At 36.3% G+C, this 24,810-nt stretch overlaps 2 protein-coding genes across 4 annotated transcripts in view; both read left to right on the top strand.

Moving 5' to 3' along the window:
* The window catches only part of LOC110037365 (heterogeneous nuclear ribonucleoprotein U-like protein 1), a 25,703-nt gene extending 6,962 nt beyond the window's left edge, over positions 1–18,741 (top strand). Inside the window, exons 8-9 of the mRNA XM_020741999.1 lie at positions 16,627–17,125; positions 18,277–18,741. Coding sequence (XP_020597658.1) covers positions 16,627–17,125; positions 18,277–18,374 — 597 coding nt within the window. The 3' untranslated portion in view covers positions 18,375–18,741. The remainder of the gene's footprint in view (positions 1–16,626; positions 17,126–18,276) is intronic.
* A 4,300-nt stretch (positions 18,742–23,041) lies between these two features.
* LOC110024589 (sm-like protein LSM2) overlaps positions 23,042–24,810 on the top strand; it is a 3,146-nt gene continuing 1,377 nt past the window's right edge. The window contains exon 1 of one of the 3 annotated variants that reach the window (XM_020724683.1): positions 23,042–23,136. The gene's annotated coding sequence lies outside the window, so the exon portion shown is untranslated. Of the gene's footprint in view, positions 23,137–24,153; positions 24,304–24,810 lie in introns of those variants that run through there. The other 2 variants (XM_020724845.1, XM_020724767.1) reach the window with 2 other exon arrangements.

Raw genomic sequence — 24,810 nt, 5'->3', positions numbered from 1 at the left:
TATATATATATATATATAATTGTATTCTATAACCTAATTAAATATTAAACCTACCATTTAATGTCATTGTTGAAACATTAAATGCGGGACCTCCTTTCTTCTTCCTCATCTGCACTCGAGATCTAACTCTCACCCGCATGCGTGAGAGCTCCTTCCTCTCTTTTGCTAGGAATCAGTCAAGTGCAGGGGCTTCAAACAACAGTGAAAGAAAAACCACAATAACCTTCCTCCTCGTTCGACTGCTTCTTACTTACAGTGCGTGCATTCGACGCCGACCTCCCACACTGTTGCCCTCGTTAGCTATCGATTTTGATGCTCTTGCGAACTTTGTCGCCCTTGTCGATTGTCGATCAACTCCCTTGGTAAGTCGTTAAGGTCAACTTCTACCACGAAGTATCTTAATCTTGCCTCCGTCTCACATTGGTTTATAGAATGAAAGTACCCTTTTGTTTTCCGACTGCTCGTTTCATCTCCCTCTCTTCGACTCCCTCGGGAAGATGAAAGAGGCGTCACATAAATACTATTAGGTAACTAATGAGTGGCCCATTTCTTATGGGTGACAAATTAAGCACTAAGGAGAGACGGTCAAACCCCCTCTCTTCATCTGAATTAGTTCAGGGCTCGCCGTAGGTTCCCGCACCCAGTCCAGGGATTCATGTCCGCATCAATCTCTTGGGATTTGGGGAGCTTCAACCTCATTCGTCGACACTCATGTTTCCTTGTAGTATGGAGTCAAATCAACCACATTGAAGGTAGTTCAATTGTTGTAATCCCTTGGCAAGTCGATCCTGTAGGCATTGTTAGATTTGAGTTTTCCGAACAATCATGGAGGAAATCTTTCTTTCTTCAGTATGATCTACACTAGATCTCCTTCTTGAAAAGTTGTCTTCTTAGTTTTATTAGCTTGGGCTTGATACTTGTGATTCTGTTTGTGATCTCTTTCCCAACCTCATAACTTTTGAATCTACTATACTCTCGCCTTGGCATTTGCACAGACTTCCGACGTAGGAAGATTGGTATTAGCTCAAGTGAAGTGAGTGGATTATGCCCATACACAACTGAAAGGGGGTACATCCCATAGTTGACTCATGGATCTGTTATTGGAAAATTTGACTTGGGCTAGAATCATGTCTCATTGTTTGGTATTCTTTCCTATAAAGCACCTTAGGACGTTCCTTAGATTCCTGTTCATCACTTTTGTCTGACCATTTATTTGCGGATGAGCTGCTGAGCTGAATTATAGCTTATTACTCAGCTTCCCCCATAGGATTCTCAAGAAGTGCTTCAGAAACTTGACGTACATATCAAAGTTAATGGTTCTCGCTATCCCATGCAACTTGACGATTTTCTTGATGTACAAATTAGCTATATATGATACATTTGATGTCTGGAGACAAGGCACGAAATGAGCCATTTATGAGAACCTGCCAACCACGACCATGAATGAATCCTTGCTCAGCCGCGTTCTTGGAAGAGCCACCACAAAATCCCACTCAATGAGCCTCTAGTACTGGTAAGGGTGTGTATAGTTCTGTATTACTTTGTCCGGGTGACACACTTTGCATTGTCTGACTTTTCACTTCACATCTTTCATCAGTTTGGGCCAAAAAAAAAAAAAATTCCTTCACCAATGCGAGGGTCTTTGTCTTTGTTAAAGTGGCATGTTAATCTCTTGGTGTGACTCACTTGAATGATGGACTCTCTCAGCGAATATTTAGGTATACATGACTTGTTCTGACGGAACAGTTAGCCATCAACTCGATGGTACTTCCCTGTAGTTTTTTCCTGGCACTGTTCTTAGATCTCCCTGAAATCCTCATTTGCCTCATACGTCTCCTTCACGATCTCAAAACCCACAACTTGTGCTTGCATGGAAGTGATCAATAAGTTGCGGCGACTCAAGGCATCTACTACTCGTTTTTTGACTTCTTGTGCCTGAGAACAAATTGGAACGACTCAAATTATTTAACTTAAGAAGGATGTTTGCCTTTTATTGTGCTTTGATTATTCAAAAACCTCATAGCCTTGTAATCTGTGAAGAGAGAACTCACTAGTTAACATGCAATGACTTCAGTGGCTAAGGGCTCTCACAATAACATAAAACTCTTTGTGGTTTATCGATAATTTATCTGAAATTTATTCAACTTCTCATTGAAGAAGGCTATAGGGTGTCTTCTCTAGCTTAATGCTGCTCTGATCCCCTCATTAGAAGCATCACGCTCCACCTTCAATAACTTGTTGAAATCTGGCGATGCTAACACTAAGGCTTGTGTCACCTTCTTTTTCAGAAGCTCTTCATGAACTGCCTGTAAAATGGTGCCAAGGTGTTCAATCACAATAAGCTTCAATCTTTGTCGGATTCATTTGAATGCCTACACCCGATACGGTGTACCCAAAAAAGCAGGCTTGTGTTCTCATGAAGTGACACTTCTTATGGAGGGCATATAACTTCTCCACACATAAGACCTCAATGACTAACCACGAATGTTGCAAGTGTTCCTTCTGCGAACCACTATAGACGAGAATATCGTTAAAGTAAACTACCATGAACCTTCTTATATAAGCTCAAAACACGTGGTTCATCAACCCTATGAACTTGCTAGGAGCATTGGACAACCCAAAGGGCATGCCTGTCCACTTGTACAACCCATCTTGAGTCTTGAAGGTCATTTTTCACCCCTCTATCCTCATCTGAATCTGGTGATATCCGTTGCCTTGGTCAATCTTGGAAAAAATACTGGCTCCATGCAACAATTCGAATAGATCATCCAGACATAGTATAGGGAACATATATTTAATGGTGTTCTTATTGATAGCTCAACTATCAATGCACATCTTTCACTATCCATCCTTCTTAGGCTCATCAAAGCGCGGGGAATAATACACGGGTTGGTACTTTCTCTCACCAACCCTCTTGCAATAAGAACCTGCACTTGTTTTTGCAACTCCTCGTTCTTCGCCGGTCTTAGTATGTAGGCAGGTCTATTTGGTAACACCGATCCGGGGGTAAGATCTACGTTGTGTTGAATTTTCCCAAGTGGTGATAGACTCTCTGGTAAATGGTTGGTCATCACGTCCCAAAATTCAACTAGCAGTGGTTGAATCATCTTTGGTGGCTGTCTCCTCCTTAGTCCCCTCCAAGTCGACTAAGGCTATCGCCACTATGGCTTTCCACACCGATTGTAAAAGGTGGCATGTGGGGCCACATGCTTCTTCGAGATGTGCATATCTGCTCTTCTAGAATCTTTGATGGGCATGAGAACAATGTACATCCCCTCTTTTATAAACGCGTGAGTGTTCTCGAACTCATCATGCTGAGTTTTGTGATCGAAATGCCACAGTCTTCCTAACAGGATGTGGCAGGCGTTCATGTGTACCACGTCACACAACACCTGATCATGCAGCTGATCTTCAATGAAAAATTCTACCAAACACTGTTGATCTACTCTATCTCATTACTCCTATTTAATGAGGTAAGAGAATTTGGTTGTTAATGTTTCCGCATAGTCAAGTCCAACTTCTTCACCATAACAACAGAGATCATATTCTCACCGTTCCTTCTGTCAATGATGAGACTTCACACCTCCGCTCTCACGACACACTTGGTGTAAAAGATTCTATGCCTCAACCATGAGTTCTTCTCTTGAGGCTCTGTCTGCAACTCCCTCCTCACAAGTAGCATCTCACCCTCATCTCCCAGGAGCTGGTTCTCTTCAATCGATTCTTCAGTTGTCTCCTCCGCGCTCACTTCCTCCATGACACCCTACTAAGTGAAGGACAACTCGGCTTGTTGGGCAATTTGAGGTAATTTGCCCATACACATGACATCTAAAATATTTCCTGGCTGGAATTGTGTTGTGGTTGCTATTCTTCTAAGACTTCTGCCCTTTAGCGAGCACTTATTCTCTCTGCCTTCTTTGGTATTGAATCTCGAATCTCCCAGATTGATCTTCCTCTTCATTGAAATCATCACTACAAAAGGGATTTAGATGTTTTTTTCGCTCTCCTCCTCGAATCTTGCTATTATAGTCGATTGTGACCTCTCCTTGGGTCCTTTCTCAATGGCATAGAGCCGTTGTAGCACTTGGCTGAGTAGCCTCTGTAACCCGTTCATGGTAAACTCTTGATTAGGTTTTGACAGATGCCTCCTCGACGACATAATTAAGGTTTAGGTGTGGGTAGGTGGAAATAGTGTTTGTGGGTGATATAGGCTGGAAAAGAAAATTTTTGGGGTGGAGATAGGGTTGGGTATTGGAGGATACTAGAAACCATAAGATAAGACTAGTGTTAGGCTACCTCTAATGCTAAATAATTTTGGAGTTAATTCAAACAACAATAGACAAACAATATTATTACTAGAAAAAGCCACTAGGCAATACAACGACACAATGAAATGAGAAATAACAACAACAACAAAAAAACAATAATTCCAATTAGTGTTGTGTTGTGAAGGTGTTGGTCGATGAGAATGTGACAATAGGCTAATAATAGGATGGGGGGATGACATGGAACAACAACTGGTTGTAGGGAAGGCTTGCGGTGGAGGTTGGGGTGGAATAGGTGGCAGACAGTTAGGTTGACATGGAGGAGGAGGATGGCAGGCTGCGGGGTGCAAGTAAGGAGACAGATTATGGTAGGATAGCAGACGGGAGGTCTGGCCCAAAAAGGGGGTGGGAAGTGGGCGACATGGCTGGAAGAGTGAAGTAGCTGTGTGAGGAAGGGTTGCGGGGAGCAGGGAATGGTTAATAAATATCACCTCAGGATTAGTTATAGTCGGAGCACCTTATTGCCTTTAAATACATCCCTAGGGGAGAGAATTGGAGATGTTGATGGCTGTCTCGACATAAAACAGATCAAAAACTAAACCTAAAACATAAAAACATCATATAAATTCTATTAGCTAACTAAGGAGTGACCCACTTTTTATGGGCGGCAACTTTAGCACCTCGGAGGGTCGGTTAACTGCGCCTCCTAATCTGAAACGGTCCAGGGCTTGCTGTGGGTTCCCGCGCCCGGTCCAGGGATTCAGTTCCGCGCCAGGGCTAGCATTATTATTTTTATTATAGGGATGGGGAGAGGAGATGTTGGATTGCATTGAGGGACTATGGGATGGTTTCTAGGATTTTGAGGGAGTATATGTTGGCAATTAGTGCACCGGATCCCATCAGAACTCCGCAGTTAAGCGTGCTTGGCCGAGAGTAGTACTAGGATGGGTGACCTCCTGGGAAGTCCTCGTGTTTCACCCCTCCATTTTGGCCTTTAAAAGAGAAGCATAATAATAAGTTAAGTGTTGCCGAGATGAGAATGATTAGGTGGATGAGTGGCTTTACACTTAGAGACAAAATGCGGAATGAATATATTCGTGATAGGGTTGGTGTAGCTCCTGTGACAGACAAAATTAGAGAAAGTCGTCTTAGATGGTTTGGTCATATTAAACGTCGACCATTAGATGATCCGATTAGGAGAGTAGATGCTTTAAATTCGACTTGTGTTAAGAAAGGCAGAGGTAGACCTAGGAAGAATTGGGCTTATTGTATTAAAAATGATCTTAATTTACTAGAACTAAATGAAAATATGACACTAAATAGGACACAATGGAGAAAAAAGATTCATGTAGCCGACCCCACGTAGTGGGATTAAGGCTTTGTTGTTGTTGTTGTTGTATATGTTGGCAATTAGGTTTGAGGAAGGGGAAAAACGTAGAAGGTGAGGGGCAGTTGTAGTGGGAATTGAAATAAACAAAAATACTAGGATTAAGTTGGAAGTCATCAGAGTCCATTGTTTGGATCGGCTATGAAGCTTCACATAAGTGATTTGTCTACAAGTAAAGGCTTCATTATTCATTTCAATAATTTGCAAATATAGTACTTTAGGGGTTTTTGTAGTTGAAAATATGATAATTATATCATTGGAGTCCATCAGACTTTCAGCATAGTTATTTATATAAGTTTACTGGTTGTAATTTGCAAATATACTTTTGGCGTTTGGATCGGCGTTTAAACTTGAACTTGCTTCAATGAGTTGACATTTAGAGTATTGTTGATGATGCTTTGTGATGTAGATGCAATGTTTTAATGCATTCTTTGACTTTGTACTTGTGCTGGATCAACTGCGGCACACTTCCAAGAACTCTCTTTTGTACAGTTAATCCAAAGGATTGAAAGAAATCTGCTCCATGATTGTCTGGGTTTACCATGTGTATGCAAGGGGTGGTATGGTGTTTGCCGTTATAGGATCTTCATATTTTAAATGCTATTAGGGCATTTGTGTCAAAGCTCTGTCAACCAGCTAGGTCAACCAGAGGTGTAACATACGACTTAATCTAGCATAATCTTCATCGACATTAATTTTGAAGTGTACTCATTAAGATCAAATGAGTAGAGAATTAGTCTTACTAAATCGTCACTAGTAAATGTTTACATTTAAAATCTTTTAATATTCATTAATATCAAACATAAATAAGGAAGCATGCGTAAACAATCCTTAAATAAAATATAGAGCTTCTAAATCACTTAAATATGAAATCATACTTCTTCTATAGTCGCTAAAATCTTTACATTTAAAGCTATGCAAAAAGGGCATGTCATCTGGCTAACAATCCGTTTGCTTCTTATATCTTCCAGAAAAATAACATAGCAATAATGGATAAGTTACACGCACAATGAGATAATCAATACTAAATAAAGGTACACCATATAAAATATAAAAAGAAATGATGGACTTGTGAGTTAGTAGCTAACATGAGTAACAATAATGATGATAACAAATATGCTTACATGCTCTTAGTATAGAAGATTAATTATTTAAATGCAGTATATGAAGTAGTAGTTAGAAATAATCAATCCGTTATCAGCATTTTTTTCTCTCATTACACTCTATAATGCTATATATGCCTTCACATTACTCATATTTCACCCTTATTCTAAATCCTTTTTGTTTTAGGAATGTTATCTTATTTTTGTATATGCTTTGACTTACTTTTTTTCATTGAGTCGTCATTTAACTTGTCGACTAGGATCACTACTGTTGAAGGTTGATCATCTCAATGTCTTGCTTTATCAATGAATCCAAATATCAAATGGTTTGCTCCAACTTTAATATCCAGAGTTGAAAACTCAATTATGAATGCTTGCCTTTTTGGTGCGGGTTACAGTATATCTGCCGCATATGACATTTTCTCGATTAATTTTACTTTTTATATTCATTTTTATCTGCATTTATTTCTTAACTTGAATGTACTTGTAATAATCATTTTATTAACATGCGCAATAAATATAATGACATAATAATTTACAATTTGTATTGCCATTATAATTCTATGAAATATTATAAAATTGAAACTAACCGATCTTTATTTACATCATTAAATTAAACTGACAGTGATAAGTATACTCAACATGAAAGAATTCTTAAATGCAAACGCAACAAAAAATATATACTAATAACTAATAACAAACATCAGTCATAGGGATAATTTGATTCTTAATTTGGCAGCAAGTATCTCACCTCAGTAGTCGAGTCAGTCACATGAATTTTTCTAGGTTTATCTCGAGCTCGTCGCTTTGCATAGATAACCTAAAACTTATAATTTTTTTTTTTAATTTAAGGATGACTTAAATTAAAATTAATTCAACACATTAATAATCTCAAATGGAATTCCTAATCTCAAATTGGCTTCCCTGCATTCAATTCTATATTCATTTTATTCCTCTAGTCTCCTTATTTACCAAAACCTGCAGCAAAAAACTAATAGCTAAACAGCTTTAGCTAACCACAATCATAATAAAAATGGAGGGAAAAATGATATTAATAGATTAATTGTGATTACATATGATATCTATAAATAGATACTTATATAATTAATTTTCTTACATTTACCGTCCAATTCGTCCTCTAAATTTTTGTTTCCCCTCCCTCAAACTCTCCAGATCAAAACTGTTGTTCACATAGAATAAAGCGGAATGATTGGGTTTTTACTAGATTTTACTAAATTTAATTCACGTGTATGTATATATATATAAACTATGCACGCAGGTACACTAACGTCCCCTTTTCGTACCATTACGGGGTGAACTCTTATCATGCATATACCAGCATACAAGTATTCATATATAAGTTAATACATTCTTCTAATTTTTATCGCCCGATGACGTCATCTCTGATCCCGCTCGGCTCTGCTAGGGTTTCGCCCGATGGCGAACCCTAGTAGCAGCTACGTCTTCGCTGGTTTTCGCTGGTCTTCGCGCTCGACTCAATTCGTCTCCCTCGCTTCTTCTCTTGCTCTGAGACGCGTCTTCCCGTCTCGCGAGATTTCCTCGCTCTGTCGCCTGTCTGCAAGTCCTTCTCGCATAGCAATTCCTCTGCAGCTCCGTTCCTCTGAGGCTCTGCGGCTCGTCTCATGTTCTCATGTCTTTCCTCTGCGGGTCCTCTGCGGGTCCTCTGCGGCTCTCTCTCGCGGGTACGGTCCTCTACGGCTTCTTTGCGCTCACTGCTTCCTCTCTTCTTCCTTTCAAAGCTTTTGATGTCTTCGGTCAGATCGTATGCAGCTGCCCTTTCGGGTGTCCGCGCCTCAGACACACCTAAATTGCCATCTTTTCCTCCTTTGTTTGAGTGGGCGGAGGACATCAAGAAACCTGTTAGTAAAATGGGAAGCCTGTCATATTTTTTACAGAAGCTGAAGGTATTCAACTTGCTTCCTCTTGTCATCTGAATTTGGTTGGGAAATTTTTATGTGGTCATCCCAAAATGGAGTTCATTCGCAAAGAATTTGAACTTATGCACCTCATTGGAGAGTGAAAAATTGGACTATTAGATGGGAGACATATTCTTATTCAAATTAGTAATGAAGATGATTACATGCACTTATTCGCTAGAAAGATAATATGGATTGATAACAAAACAATGAAGATTCTGAAATGGTCTGCGAATTTTGACCCACAGACGGAACTGCCAATCATTCTTGTTTGGATTCGCCTCCCTAGTATGAAATTTCATTATTTTTCTCGAAAAGTATTATACTCCATTGCCTTAGCTTATGAAAAACCACTCAAGACGGACATTCCTACTTTTAATAGTATTAAAATGAATGTAAGTTGTATTTGTGGTGTTGCATGAGTTTGTGCTTTGTAACAATGGGATAATATTGTTTGTCTATACTGGCAACCCCTCCACTACCACCACTACTAGAGATTGAGTGTTTTCTGCCGTATTGTTCGAACTATCGTATATTCAAACACTCCAGTTCTCAATGTCATCATTTGCACCCCCTTCTCAGACCAAAAAAACAAACTGCTCCGCTAGAGGCTGCGTGGCGCGCCCTATTGATTATCAGAAGGATACCCCAGAAGACGTCACTTCCCCGCAGACAATATGTCAACCATTCAGTCCCCGTTTGTAGCTCCCCCGTTTTTGAAACCTTCTATCGTGGGGGGAAAAAGAGATTCTCCAGACCCCGCCTGCTTTAGAACCTATCACCGATAATACAGGTGGAAATACTTCTACTGTTTCACTACTGTCTCATCAGACCCAGAAAAATATTGGTATTACTCGGACTCATGGGATCATGATGTGCAACGACCTACAACTGTCCGACCACCTTTAGAATCTACTGATCAAACAAGTCAATCATCGGATGAGAAATTACAGGTCTACACGTCCAGGGGGAAAAAGAAAAATGAAAATTTACTTGAGCTCAGGAATCTGATGGATGACACTTTGGTTACTACGGTCAATGGTACTCAACTTACTAATTTGTTAGCCGACTCACTTCCGCGAATTAGGGGCAGGAGGACTAAAGTGGGACGCCCCTAACACTTTTGTGCCCTTTTGTGGCTTTTGTTTTTTTTTTGTATCTTTGTTTTATTTGAGTTTTGTGTGTGATGTTTTGGATGAGTTAGACTTTTTTTAGGCCCTCTCATGCAACATTTCTGTATCTTTCTTCCGTATTAATATATTTGCCCTTGGGCTTTATGTATATTTATATATATATATATATATATATATATATATAGCCCAAAAAAGGCACTCTATCATACGAACAAGTACAATATTACCTCAATAAAAAGATATAGATAGACTCAATAAAATGTAAAATATGTATACATTTCTCTCACCTTAATATCTTCAAAAGTTTCCTTATTCTTTTTAAATTTGTCTACAACACTCCAAATTGATAGCAGATGTTACTTGGTTATTCTCGTCCGGTGGCTAGTTCTGTCTCCACCCTCTGCTATAATGTCCCCAATTGCACAAGTAAGGAATAAATCAATGGGAATTAATAAGCATAGACAATGGAATTATATATAAACTCATCGCTGCAACTGACTTTCCTTCTACGGATCAAATTGAACAGTCTTCAGAAGAAGAATGACAAGTTTACACTTCTCGGCGGAGGAAGGAGGCTGGGGACACTGTTCAGCTTGGAAACTTAATAGATAATACCTTGGTCACTCTTAGCAATGGAACAACACTTCAAATTTTGCTATCTGGATCCGCTCCAAGAACCAGAGGAAGAGACAGGTCTAAATTGCCTCGTTCATAGACACTTGTTTTTAGATGTTTTCTTTTTTTTTTTTTTTGAGTCTTTTGTATCTTTTTGTTGGGATATTTTTGTACCATGTATCGTATGAGTAGGGCATCATCTATTGGGCCCTCTCATACAACTTTTTTGTATACTTTTTTATTTCAATATAATCTGTCCTAGGGCTTCCATTATATATATATATATATATCGCACAAAAGGGAAATTTAACAAAGTCATCAAAATTTGGAAGAAATTTCATTAATCTGCTTCAAGTATGTGGTACAAACTGAATACATGCTAAAGCATCAAAACATAACATGTCAAATACATCTGAAACATGTTGCTTTGATGTAGTACAAAAAGTGAAAAAAACTTAAATAGTTTGGATGAATTTTGGAGAATGTGAAATATGAGATATACTAAAAAAATTTTAATTTACATTTTTTTATCTGAATTGGGTATCACAATCCGTGTACATGTTCCATGTCTGTTTGGTCAGAGTTTCTGTAATTTTATGAGTGTCATTTGGCAAAAAACTTGTATTTGCTAAGAAATCTATTTGTAGACACCTGCAAAAATTAATCTCAGCCTTCCACAGGTGGGCTAGTATTTAAGTCCCGATGCTTTATAAATACTTCGTATGGTAAAATATCAAATGTAAAAAAAAATAAAGTTGAAAATATATCAAGAGGTAAAGTCAGAAAATTAATAATCAATTTAAGATTCTTGTGGTACATGTTGATTTTTATGGTTACAACAGGGAGATGAATGTGAATGAAAATACAATTGCTAGCATCATATGCCCATGTTGTTTTAAATAGTTACTAACAAGTTTAAAAATATTTATATCAATCCTTTATAGCACATGGGAATGAAGACTGTGAAAATAAATTGTTAATAAAAATACAGTAACATACAATGAATGATATCATACAAGGAAATGATGCCATAGTATAGTAATCTGATCAATAGGCCTAAGAAACGACACGGGGCATAAAATATATCAATGTTGATCTTAGGGTAAGATCTAAGATATATATATAGCTTCGCTAGGGCTTCCAATGGAGATTTCGATTGCAATTGATTCTACTGCTTGAAGAGAGAGGACCTCGCATCGTTGACTCTCGCTCCATACGGGCGTATGCGTCAACGTCGACGTCTCTTTTGCAGTTTCGCTCCATTGCTCTCGTCGTCGTCTCAATACTGCTCGACGTCTCGATCGTAGCATCTGTTCGTTCGCAGCTCCCTTAGCTCGCGTCGTCTCTGCTCGACGTTGTTTCCCTGGTCTGCGCTCGACAGCTCCTCTGTCTGCTTCGCAACCTCTGTCGCTCGCAGCTCCCTTAACTCACGTCATCTCTGTTCGACGCTGCCCAACAATTCAACGCCCTCGCTTCCTTGCAGCCCGTCTGACCGTTTCTTTCCTGACCGTGACTATCTTGTGAGGGAGATGGCATCGACGCTCTGTTCCTATGCAAATGCCCTTGCCAACGACTTACCCATTGCCCCTCCTTTAGGTTTAGAGCCTATTTTTGATATCGGTAAGTTTTGCAATGTTCCACAATCGTACCACGAGGCTCTTGAAGGTGGCGGTGATCACACTTCTTTTCAAAAAGCTTGGGAAAAAAATGGAAGCTTGTACTTTTTCTCACTGAGGTTGAAATTGGTGCTCTAGCGTCCTCTTGGCGTTTTGCTCTAGTGGGAAAATTTCTTTATGGTCACCCAAAACTGAAGATCATTAGGAAAGAATTTGGTGCTATGAAACTATTGGGCAGTTGGAAAATTGATCTACTAGACGGTTGACATATACTTATTCAGTATCTCACGATGCTGATTATACTCGTATTTTCTCTAGCAAAATTATCAAGATCGACAATCATTTTATGAAAATTCTGAAGTGGACTGTCGGTTTGGATTCAAAAGCGGAGTCCCCTATCATTCCAGTTTGGATAAAATTTTCGAGGTTAAATTTACATCTGTTCAACTTGAAAATTTTCTACTCAGCAACTGCTTTAATTGCTTACAGTAAGCCTCTCAAGGTGGATATTCCTACGCTTGCTGTCACCAGACCCTCTGTGTCTTGTGTTTTAGTTGAGAGAGATATTACTCAATTAGCTCCGAATGAGATATGTATTGACACTATTCACAACTGGTATTGACAAAAAGTTGAAATAGAACCACATTCTTCTTATTTCTCTCATTGTATAGTATGTTTGGCCATAGTTCTACTATTTACTATCTCTTGCATCCGCATCTAAAGTCAAATGTCACTAAAGATCAGGCACCTACCATTCTTGTCAATTCGATCATCTTTCCAACATCGCAGTTCCACATGAAGAACACCTTACTACAGATACAGATCCAAATGTGATGGTACCACTTACTGTTATTGAAGAAGACCCACTTGCATGTTAAGACACACGAGAGTGCTCTTTTGACCCGATAGAAGATCAGTTGGTACAACAAGTAGTTGTTTCCAATGTTCAACAACTTACACATATCATGCACACTTCAGACCATTCAGTTGATCAGGTCAGCCAATCTTCGGATGAGGAATGACAGATCTACACGAGGAGGAAGAGAAAGAACGAAGGACGAGTCGAGTTAGGCAATCTATTGGATGATACATTGGTTACTACTGACAATGCACTTATCTTACCAATTTATTATCTAGCTCCTTCCCTAAAACTAGAGGCAGAGGCAAGGCAAAATCGGGTCGCTCTTCAGCTACTTGATACTCTTATTTTGGCACATTTTGGTTTTTTATTTTGATCTCTTATATTTTTTGTTGTATTTTCTCCTTTTTAGAACCATTTGATTTGGTGGTTTTTGTGTGGGCTAGGTGTCATGTTTATGACCATCCACAAAATTTATCTGTACCCTACTTTTTATTTAATATATTAGCCTTTGGGCTTTATATATATATATGCCACGTACCTCAGCCCGTTGGTTGACTTCCATGGAATGAGACCCCTTAGGTTGGTGGTTCGAATCCCCTCTGGCACTGTTGGCCTTAAGGAGGTGCCACTCGAATTGTTAGGCACATTAGGGGTGACTGGAAGCTCGTATAATAGCCTCTGATCATTCCTTTAATATATATATATATATATATGCAAAAGAATGAGTAATAATTAAACTTAGGTTTAGTGTTATATACGGTGGAGGATGAGTAATAATTATTATTATGAAAGAGAATTATTTATGGAGGCATGTTGGTGGAAGGCTCTAGTTTTGATTGGGAAGGCCATAGATGAGATGTGGAGATTGGAGATGGGAGCCAGATTTGGTGAGGGGGAACTATGGAGGCTAATGGATGGCTTTGAAGTGGTTTTTGGCATGGTTGGAGTGGCTAATCTTGAGAAGGCTAGCTTTAGGTTCTCTTCTCTCTTTTGTGGGGCATGGGGAAGGAAGATGGTGGATTGCTATGAGGGTTTATGGCATGTCTTTTGGGGTTGGGAGTTAGATGACGAGTGGAATGTGTGAAATTGTGACGCTTTGTTTCAAATACATGAGGGAATCGAAGTGGGGGAGAGGAAGTGAGGAGTTGGGGAACCGAAGAGGGAGAGAGGAAGCGAGGAGTTAGAAATACAAAAGGTACTTTTGATCTATAAATCAGAGACGAAATCAACTTACATAGAGAGTCAAACGACGCATGCGGGAGACGATGAGTGGTAAGCTAAGGCTTTCAACTAGCCAACATTGACGGGCGATGACGTCTCTGTCAAGCAGAGAGGAGGCAGCATTAGTGTCAAGCAGAGTAGGAGTCGACGTCGGTGTCGTGCAGCCGATTGTAGGTAATCGAAAGGAAGGAGCCCTCATGCAAGTGAAATTGCGTGCAAAGGGCAAGAAGAAATTCTTTCTTGCGGATTAGGGCACGACTGAGTTTTTAAAGGTAAAATTTAATAATTTTATTTATTTGATTTAATTATATATATATATATATATATATATTTATTAAATTAGGACTCTTGGTTTAGAATTTTAGATTGGAGGAAAGTAGATTGAGACGAAGTGTGCGAGCTAGAGGAAGATTGACTCTAACAAACTTTGGTAAGGAAAATTTTATATTATATTTTAATTAATGAATTTTAATAGAAAAATAAAGTTTATTCGGATTTCATAAAGTAAAATGATGGAAACTTTATTACTTAAATAATATAATGTTAATATTTAATTAAAATAATATGAATAAATTAAATTCTAATAATATGTATATCACGTTTATTATAAGCATCAATTTTAGAAGTCTTGATCAAGGTAAATCTAAGAAGACATACTATAATAATATTTTGCTTCTTCTAGATCAAAGGCTTTTAATGTTATTGTCACTGGTTATATTGAAATTACTCCAAACTCACGATTTATGATTCTATGAAAATGTTGTTCATATTGTAGGAATGTTGTGCACTTAGCATTTTAAAAAAAAAAATTCTATAGATATTAAATGTTGTACGAGTATATTTCAAATGAGAATGAAATAATCATTATTATTAAATAGTGATTTTCATAGTTTGTTTGCATGTGCATGTTTGCTTATGATGGAGTTATATCTTTATTGCACTAGCAAGAGAATATTAAGGTACGTACGCATATATATGGAAAATGATATTGATATTGAAGTATTTTAATTATTACAATTTTTAGACAATGCTTTTGTGATTGTTGTACATATATAAAATGATATAAATATATTATTGATATAGTAAAACTCATTAAATAAAACTCATTAAATAACATGAATAGTAAAACTCATTAAATAACATGAAATATCGTAAGTGATCATATTATTAAAATATCTAATACTTTATATTGATTTACAAAAAAAATTAACTGACATGTACATTATTTATTTTTCCCATGTATAACTGTAGTTTAGAATTATAAGTATTCACTGGTTTTGGTTAGCTCATAGTTATTTTAAACTAACTTTTTAAGTGTAATTGAATGATTTAAAAGATGAGCAATTGAAGAGGGAATGTTTATAAAAGACGTGAAGAATCTGTAATGAGATAAATTTAATTGTATCATCTTAATTTAATTTCCTTAGTGGCTCTTTCAAATATTAAATGTTAGTTATAGAAAAATGAATATAGAAAATTTAGTTCTCGCAGTCCGACCGTTTGTACCCGCCTTGGTTTATTTCTAAGCTTGTAGGCGATAATAAAAACACAATCATAGCTTTAAGTTACTAAAGTCTAGTACCACCAAGCTTCACCAACAGATTTGAACACAAGAAAAGCATCAGTGTTCATTTAATATTTTAGAAGTGGAGTGCCCGATGTTTTTTTATTCATGAAAGAATGAAAGCACATCTTGAGAGTTTATTAGGGCTCCGTTCAAGCTGTTTATGGAATTGGAGTGATTCTATGCATTAAATTGGTCATGATAGGAGGGATGGCTAAGACAATTTGGAGGGAATTTACACTTTTTCCCTCTCTTTTTCTCCCGCTTTAAAAGCATTTGGGCCTGCTTTTCTTGTGAGGAAGGTGTACATGTCTTGTAGAAAGAGACACATACTTGAATTTGAAGAGGAGAGGCCAACCAAGCTTGATCTAACTTCCGTGCTTTAAGATTTGGAGTGTTGTTGATGATGATGGATCTAATTGCAATTCTCTAATTCATGCTCTTATCTTATGTTTCTGCTACATTAAGAAATGGTAGACTAAAGGCTACATGGTTAAGATTTGTGGGGAAAAAATATGTAAATTAGGTATAACACCTCACACAATAACTCACAATTTGAGTATGAGGAATCATAATACCTACCCAATCTGTTGGATGTGGGTAATGATAACAATGCAAGTTGAGGCAAGGGCAGACGCGTTAAAATAGAACATGTACTGGAGGAAAGGACTGAGTATAAAATAACTCTGTAACTAGTCATTAGATTACCGTTTTGAGCAGTATTCAAGAATTTATCGAAGTAATTGCTTTTTCTTTTGCATGCTCATAACTGCAATAGTACTTCAGTGATAATGATGTTTGGCTTAGTCAAAGTTTAACCTCATTGTTTGTTTGATATGATAGATGCATGAGTTGATTTATGATATTAAGTGTTAAAATGTGATCCAATCAGTCATGAAACTCTTTTTTTGTTGATGGTTCAGGTTATACCAGCATATGGCAGGCCTGCTTTTTCTTCTGAGCATCCTTTAGGAACAACTGATACTAAGTTTGCTCCGTTTTCAAAACCAGCTTTTGAAACTAATCGATATACGAATTATGAAGGCACTGGGACTCCTTATCACAGAAATGAATTTGATCGCTTTGGAAGCTATGATAGGACGCCAGCACCATTTCAAAGGAGTGAATTTGATCACCATACTGTGTACAATGACTCAAATCTCCATGATAGAAGCTCATTTGGAAGAAGTTCCTCTTCTTTCGGTGAAATAAGCTCGTATCAGACTCCAAGATCAACAGATGCCTTTTTGAGACCAAAGTTTGAGAGCTCAAGCCCCATTAGCAGGCCTTACGGTTACTCAACAATGCCACCCTCTTATGGCAGTCATGGTGGGCAGGTTCATGATCCTGGGGATACTCACTTCAGTCGCCATTCTGCAATGTTGGATCAATATGGCCGCATCTCCCCTCAAACACTTTATGGTAGGTTGCTCTTTACTGCGGAAGCCATTTTTGGGCTTACCTGTTGCTTGCTTTTAAACTGGAATGGAACTTAGATGTTAAACTAAAATTATCGAAGGCTAAAAGTTGTCCATTATAATAGTAGAACTTACATTTTAACAGGTCATAATAGGTAAATATAACTTTGTTTACAATTATTTTGTGTATAAAAAATAAAATTATTATATTTCAATGGACTGTGCAATTTAAAATCTTATTGATTTAGATTTGCATCATACGGAGTTGTGCCATGCAGCAAATTCAATTGTCATGTAGACTATGGTTTCTGGTTTTTAAACAAATAAACATGTCCTTTCTACATTGGCATTGATATCATTCTTTCACTTTCATGTAGAGTCCACCTTTCAATTTTATTTGATTGAAAATTAACAGATACACACATTTGTTATAGATAAAATTATGCGTAGGCTATAATATATTTTTTTCAAGTTATATATAAAGTGTATGCAAGTTATATGTAGCTTTTACAAGGCAGGACTGTATGTTGGCTGCCAGTTTCCTTTATGCTTCAACATCTGTATTCTATTCTCCATTGTTTGTTTGTGATTTTTTGAAATGTTTTAGTTGCAGCCACGTTTCATGGTCTTTTTAAGTGATAATTCACTCACATGTTCTGGTAATAAATTATATAGCTAAAATATTTTCCAGATTGAAAATGCTCAGAACTAAGTTGATGTAATGTCACCATTGATTTATATTGTTGTTTCCGCTGAACTTCATCAATGTTAAAGTCCCTTGTAAATACATAATAATTTGGTTGTAGTAATTCATATTTAATAAATCTCGTGGAGATTAACTCTTAATAACTGTTTGTTAAGACTATCATTAAATCCTGATGACCTGTTTGCTCATTTGTTTTAGATTTAATATTTAAGAGGGTAAAATCCTTAAATCCGTTAAATCAATTAAATCTTGTAAATAGTTGGACTTGTTTAAGTACAGGATTGAACCGAAATAGAAGGATTTGAAATCTTCAAAATTCTCTTTGGCTTGATTTAAGCTAAAGCTTGCATAAATGCTTGAGAAATTATGTATATTTATAGATTTGTGGCTGAAATTTTACATCAATCTCTCATAATGATTTCCTTACTTTCCAAATAATTTTCACGCAGGATCTCCTTATGCTGCAACTCCACCACAAAGGCCTTCTCCTGTATCCCGCGACGTTCGTCCGCCGATGGATTACTCTCCCCATTCATGGAACCGTTGAAGAAAAAGAACACCAGACTGTATTCAGGTTTTCAAGGGTTAATGTATTTTGCCGTGGAATTATAAATTGGGCATTCTGCATATAAGAAAATCTCCTCTATTGCTCTACACTCCATGATGTAGGGAGGGTCATAGGAACAATCTCTCTCTCTCTCTCTCTCTCTCTCTCTCTCTTTCCATATATATATATGAAATATTTGTTATAAATGTCCTAACTACTGCGTGTAATATTACTTTGAACTTTTTAGCTTTGGAGCTGTCTCATTTGCATATATTTGTGGTTCTGGCTGATGGTTTTACATGAATTTTGGTGTTTCCTTGGGATGCTGTGGACAAATGTTTAGTTTACTAAGCATCAATATAATAAAAAGAATGGATTTATTTGGGATTGTTTTTATGTTTTTTTTTTTTTTTGAAAGTTTAGTGTATCTTAATAATGTTTTCCTATCTTTTTCATTAAGATAAACTTGTCTATTTAAATAAAAATGATTTTAAAGTATAGGGCTTGGATTTTTGGAAGAGGGATATGGTATGATTTGGTTGTTTGGTTGAGGTGTGTATTTGATCGATTTGTATGGCTTGTTCTCATATGTGATAAATCAATTAAATCAAATCAAAGTATAAATATAATCGAATAAATCAAATCACAAGTAGAATCAAACTATATTGAGTTGTTATAAAGTTCATTTTATTTGAGCTGACTTGAATTCACCGAGAATTTGAAATGAAATGTGTTTGTTTTTGAAACCAAACTAAAAATCAGAGTCCTAAATGCTCTTATTTGAAAAAAAAAATTGACTCATTTTTAATGAATCAATTCAAATCAATTTATTTTTCAATGTAAACCAATTAATGTACATAAATATTTTATGCAATTTTTTTTATTTTTTTTATGCTGTTGCTTCTCGTTGTCTTGTCATTTTCTTGCACTAAGCTCCATTTTTTTGATTGTGAGATGTCACATTCCTCTTAAATTTCACTTTTGGCCAATGTCAAGTGGCATGCTATGCTTCCTACCATTAAAGAATGGGTTTTTAAATTTTTAATTAAAAATCTTCATCCTATTATCTAAATCTTTTGTTGTTTCATTTCTCCTTTGACTCTTTAAAGAATGGGTTTTCACCTACTATAATCTTTCTATTGTAGAGGCAGTGCCTTCTAACTTGGGACACTTAATTAGGGATATTAGTTTTAATTGAAATTGAAGATTGTTTGAAGATTGAATTGATTTTTGATCGAATCAAGTGAATTGAGTTGAGCTATGAGCCAAATGTTCAAATTAATCTTTTTTTCGATCTGATTTTGAGCCAACATCAATTTGAATACAATTTTTTTTTTTTTGTCAGTCAGGTTATCAATTCACTTCGATCTGAGCCTTACAAGGCAATGCGACCGATCCAAGCAGAGTTGCAGACTTTTGGTGCTTCGACAACATTGCTAGCTTAGATTAATTATGGACGACAGTGATCCATCGAATGAATGTATAAAAATATAAAACGCTGCTTGATTTGAGGCTAGTGGCTTGCCCTAACCCGTGTCTCCAATTTCATTTTCTTCTCTTGATCTTTCTTTAAGTCGTCATCCTGACATCATTGTCCTGCCCTTGGCATTTCCATTCTCTTGTTTTCCCTTCTCGTTAGTGCATTGGGTTCAATTATTTCGAAGCAATAAATTCAAATCTCGAATCATTAAGCTCTATAAGGATTTCTATGTTTTCCTTATATTTAGATTTGTGGTTACTTTTAGACATAATTTGGATGAAGGTTTATTGGCTTGTTTAAATTGTTTCAACGTTTCTTGGCTTCAGTTTCAGTGATGCAGTTACTGACAGTGACCTATATTTTATTTTCTTCTCTTAGTATTTCTTGCCAGTTGCCACTTGGTTTCATGGTTTGAACTTTAAAATTTGTTGGACTATGTTATTTGTCATAATGAAAGCTTCAAATGCTAGTCTTTACTTTTTTTATGCATTCTCTAATTGGCTTAAAATACAATTATTATTTTTTATCCTAAGTTTTGTACTTGTCTTATTTACACTCATGATATTACTTTTGATACCTAACTACCAACAAGCTTCTTCCAAATTTGATTCCTGATAAAAAGATTTTAGATAGAACATGGATATTTGACAATGCATTTCTCTCAAACATATTCATTTCTATGAAGGCAAACTTTTGATAAATATTGGTCAGATTGTTCTATATTATTTTCAATTGCATACATATTAGATGCTAAAATGATAAATATTTATAGTTCAAATGTAGTTAATGAGAAGATGAAATTGTAAAATAATATCTTTTTGAGCTCTATGCATACTATACAACTCAAAAACATAATATATTAAATGAAATCACAAAATCATCATCCTCTCAAATGGTTGGAACATCAAATAGTCCACAAAGAAGTGTTGATGATGTTATTGATGGATTGTATGATTTCATCGATTCTTAAGCCTCCTTGTTCCACAAAAAAAAATTGATTTAGAGTTTTGCTTAGAAGAGACTTGTGTGAAATGCCCAGATTCTGAGTTCGATATACTTGAGTGGTGGAAAATGTTAGGCATTGAAGTATAAGGCTCTGTGCAAGATGGAAAAATACATTTTAATAATCTCTAAAACAATTGTTGCATCTGAATTAATTTTTAGTACATATAGTCATCTACTCAGAGATTATAGAAGCTCATGATCACCAAAGTCATTTGATGCTTTGATTTACACTAGTAGTTGGGTTCATTCTTCATATAAGGCATCAAAAGAACCATTGGTATTTTCTTGCAACTTTTAGTCTATGATTATGCCGCATTTCTTTATATTATAGTTTCATTGTTTTTAATTTTTGCTAATCAATTTTAGTTTGACATTCTTGTTGAGAAAATTTTATCATCTTTGGTGCCAGAAAGTATGGTCATTCAGTCCAATATTTGAAGAAGTAATTCTGTTTCGTATCTATAATATTGCAAATGAATGGCATGAACCTTTTTTTGGGTAATTGCGAAGGAGGTTATTGTCTGAATAATGACTAGTTAGTTGACAAATCTAATTTCTTTTAGTTAGACACTTATATTCAAAGATATATATTTTAGTGTTTGAACATTTAGAACATGAGATAGTAAGGATGTGTTATATCTTTTAGGTTTAGTACATTCATATTGTTGTACTTATTATTTAGAGTTTGCATTTTTTTAGGAAATTTTGGTCATTGGAAGCAGCAATTTCAGTTTTACATTTTTATTGAGGATAATTTTCTAGAGATGATTTGGCAATGACGTAAATTTAAGGCCAAAAATAGTGTTGTCGGGCCTATTGGTTCATGGATATTTTACGTTTTTAATAATTAATGTTAGATTTTTTTTTATCACTCTTATTGCCCATAGCTTGTAGCCTGTAGTACAGTGATCCCCTGAGCATGTATAATTAGTTATGTATATAACTATTGTTATGACATCTGTGTTGTTTGCATAAATGTTTGTTATTGTTGATGGAGACGATTCTTGTAGGCTTCATTGCCATGACCATACCTAGTTAGTTGTGTTATCTGTTGTACATAATTGGGGTTATGAAATTCATTTTATTTTCATAAAAATTGTTTCTTAAGGCTGGTGGAAGCGATTTTTGTAGCATGTAGTGTCGTGTGTTTTTTTGACTGTGCGCTGGTTAGTTTAGTTGGTTAATAGTAAATGGTAACATTTATGATCCTTATTGCAACAAAGGTATATGAGATTTTGTCTCTTCATTTTTTTTTTTGAATTGTTTGTTGAATTAGATTTTTAGCATATATGTTGAATGAGGTCTAGGCTACACTCTTCATCTCTGTTTATTTTGTATTAATATTACACTTGAATTTTGATGGCAATAGAGTATAAAGAAAGTTTTTTTCTTAGATACTTTTACTACACTTGAAATATTTCACTATTTCGAAGTTGTGATGAATTTCATGTGACATGATGAGTGAACCATTGTAGAAAATTATTTTTTTCTTTATCTTGAATGGATTCATCATGTTTTATTGCGGGTGTATTTTTAAGCTATTTTTTTCATATTCTCCTTATTTCCTAATATTTAAAAGATAACGGCGACATATAGCCCTGAATGCGTTAAACAAATGTGAAGGTGGCATTTTCAAAATACTACTAAACCAAATAAACGCTCTCCAATCGAGGAAAATATTTGTGTACGTCCAACTGTACCCAGCGCTACGTACCTTGGAAGGTTATACTGTGGGTACAGAGGGGTTATATCCGCGTTATACCCCCTTGTAACATTCCTATAACCTCCCTGTAACCTCTCTGTAACTTCCGTGCTTCTGTAGTTCCGTAGGTACATATAAATTATAGGGAAATTTACAGAAATGTTACAAGGCAGTATAATATGGATATAACCCCCTTGTACCCTCTGAATAACCTCGGAAGTATGCAATGCTGCATGTAGTTGAAATTACACAAATATTTTCCCTCAATCGGCCCTTAAATACACTAAAAAAATGATACCCCAAGAATCAAGAGCAATCCTACAAACATGTCACATTACCTAAGATCCTTCGCCTTTTACGCGGCTGTGCGTGGCAATCACATGCACGGTTCAGATCTTAACCCACTTTATAAGCAGAAAAAAAGACTACCTTTCGCCGTTGGATCAGCAGCTTGTTGCCTCGAGCAAGGGCTAGGGTTTCTTGAAATATCTATTAATACCGCGGCTCCGCAAACCCTCCCCACCTCCCTTTCCGTCTAGACGTACCAGTGCCTTACTCGGTTTCTCAATTTGAAGGTAGCGATCTTCTCACCAGAGGCTGGTTTTTCTGTTCATTAATCCAAAGCTTCGATTTTCTTATTTGATCCCTGTTATAGGTTTTCGCGGTAGATTTTAGGGTTTTTTTGCTGCTTGTAATGCGTAGAATGGTCGGTCTTTTGAGTCTTTATTGAACCGTTTTTTCCGCACGGTGCACCCCGGGCTGTTCCGAGACCCCATGACGAAGGTAGCCCCATTGCTCGTGCAAGAGCTATCGTCCGTTCTGTGTTGCAGTTCTGTTCATTGTTAATTTGACAGATCTGTGTCAAAGCAACGGCTACATTTGTATATTTTGTTAAATTCTTACTCTTTTGAGTTCTCCGCCTTGCTCATATTTAGCAATTTGAGATCTCTACACTGAATGGAATAATTATGATAAAAGTGAAAGAATATGGCATCTGCAATTAAATGTCTGTCATTTAGCTATAGATTGCAGTCGTCTTCATTGGGCTAAACCTTTTTTATGCCGTTTTGCTCCAATCACTCGCCAGATATGTCTTATATTCCATATGAGTTTTTGATTTATGTATTGATTCTTCTTTATTTTATTGTTTTATCAATTATTTCCTAAATCCTTTATTTTTCTTATAGATTGTATGGCGTTTAGCTTTCTTATACTTATTGTTTTCTTCCTATGCGTTTGAATATGTTGGCAATGATTTAAAAATTACCCGCGCTTCTGAAGTATGATTACTGATGTACACTCAAAATCAATGGTTGAATTTCTTAATATGAGCCAACATTTATTTACAAAGTGCATTTTTGTTAATATATTATTTCGTGATAATTTTATGATGCTTATTATGTTTTTAATCGCCCTGTTTTTTATGTCTTAAGAACTTAACATATGGCTCTGATGACTATATGCACCGATTTTAATGTCAGTTCTGCTTCTGAAAATTTATGAAAGAAAAGTTGATAGTTGAATGAGCCATTGCTCTATTAGTTTATCAGTTATGATTTTTCTTAAATATTCTTTTATTTTCCACTATTTCTTTTATGTTTCATTAGAAAATTTCTAATTGTTGCTTCAGCAGCCAATGATGTGTCGTCCAAATTAGTGAGGTGTTGTTAGTCCAAGACCCTGTTTCAGGGAGAACCTCCTTGGGCTACTACATTCAAATGACATTATTGGACTTTTCTGAGGTGTTATCCAGTAGCAAACTCCCTCTCTCTTTTTTTTTTCTTCTCCAATTTGTTTATTTTCTGCTCTCCCGTTAAGCAATTGACCTTTATCTTGACTTATAATAAGATGATGCAGCCTATGGTGTTTTGTCCTAATTTGTGTGAGGTGCAGAAAGTGTAAAATTTTGTTTAGTCGTGGGAGAGCTGAATCACTTCGCCATGAGATAGGTTACAAGGACTTTCATATATCTATATCTTGTGTGTGTGTGTGTGTGTGTTGAACGAAATATAGGGTTTATAGATTGGGTTTTGAGTTTAGACATGATTGTCAGACTTATGTAATTCACAATTTTTAATCAAACATCAATTGCTGATGATTTGCTGTCCAAATTTATGATGTGTAGTAAGTTCAAGACCCTGTTTACCAGGGAGAACCTCCTTGGACTGCTGCATTCAAATGATTTTATTGGACTTTTCTGAGGCAATGCCTATAACTTATATATATATATATATATATATATATATATA

This window comes from Phalaenopsis equestris, unplaced genomic scaffold (assembly GCF_001263595.1).
Source record: "Phalaenopsis equestris unplaced genomic scaffold, ASM126359v1 Scaffold000002, whole genome shotgun sequence".
NCBI classification, from domain to species: Eukaryota; Viridiplantae; Streptophyta; class Magnoliopsida; order Asparagales; family Orchidaceae; genus Phalaenopsis; species Phalaenopsis equestris.
The sequence above is the reverse complement of the archived record's forward strand: the minus strand, read 5'-3'. Positions and strand labels throughout refer to the sequence as shown.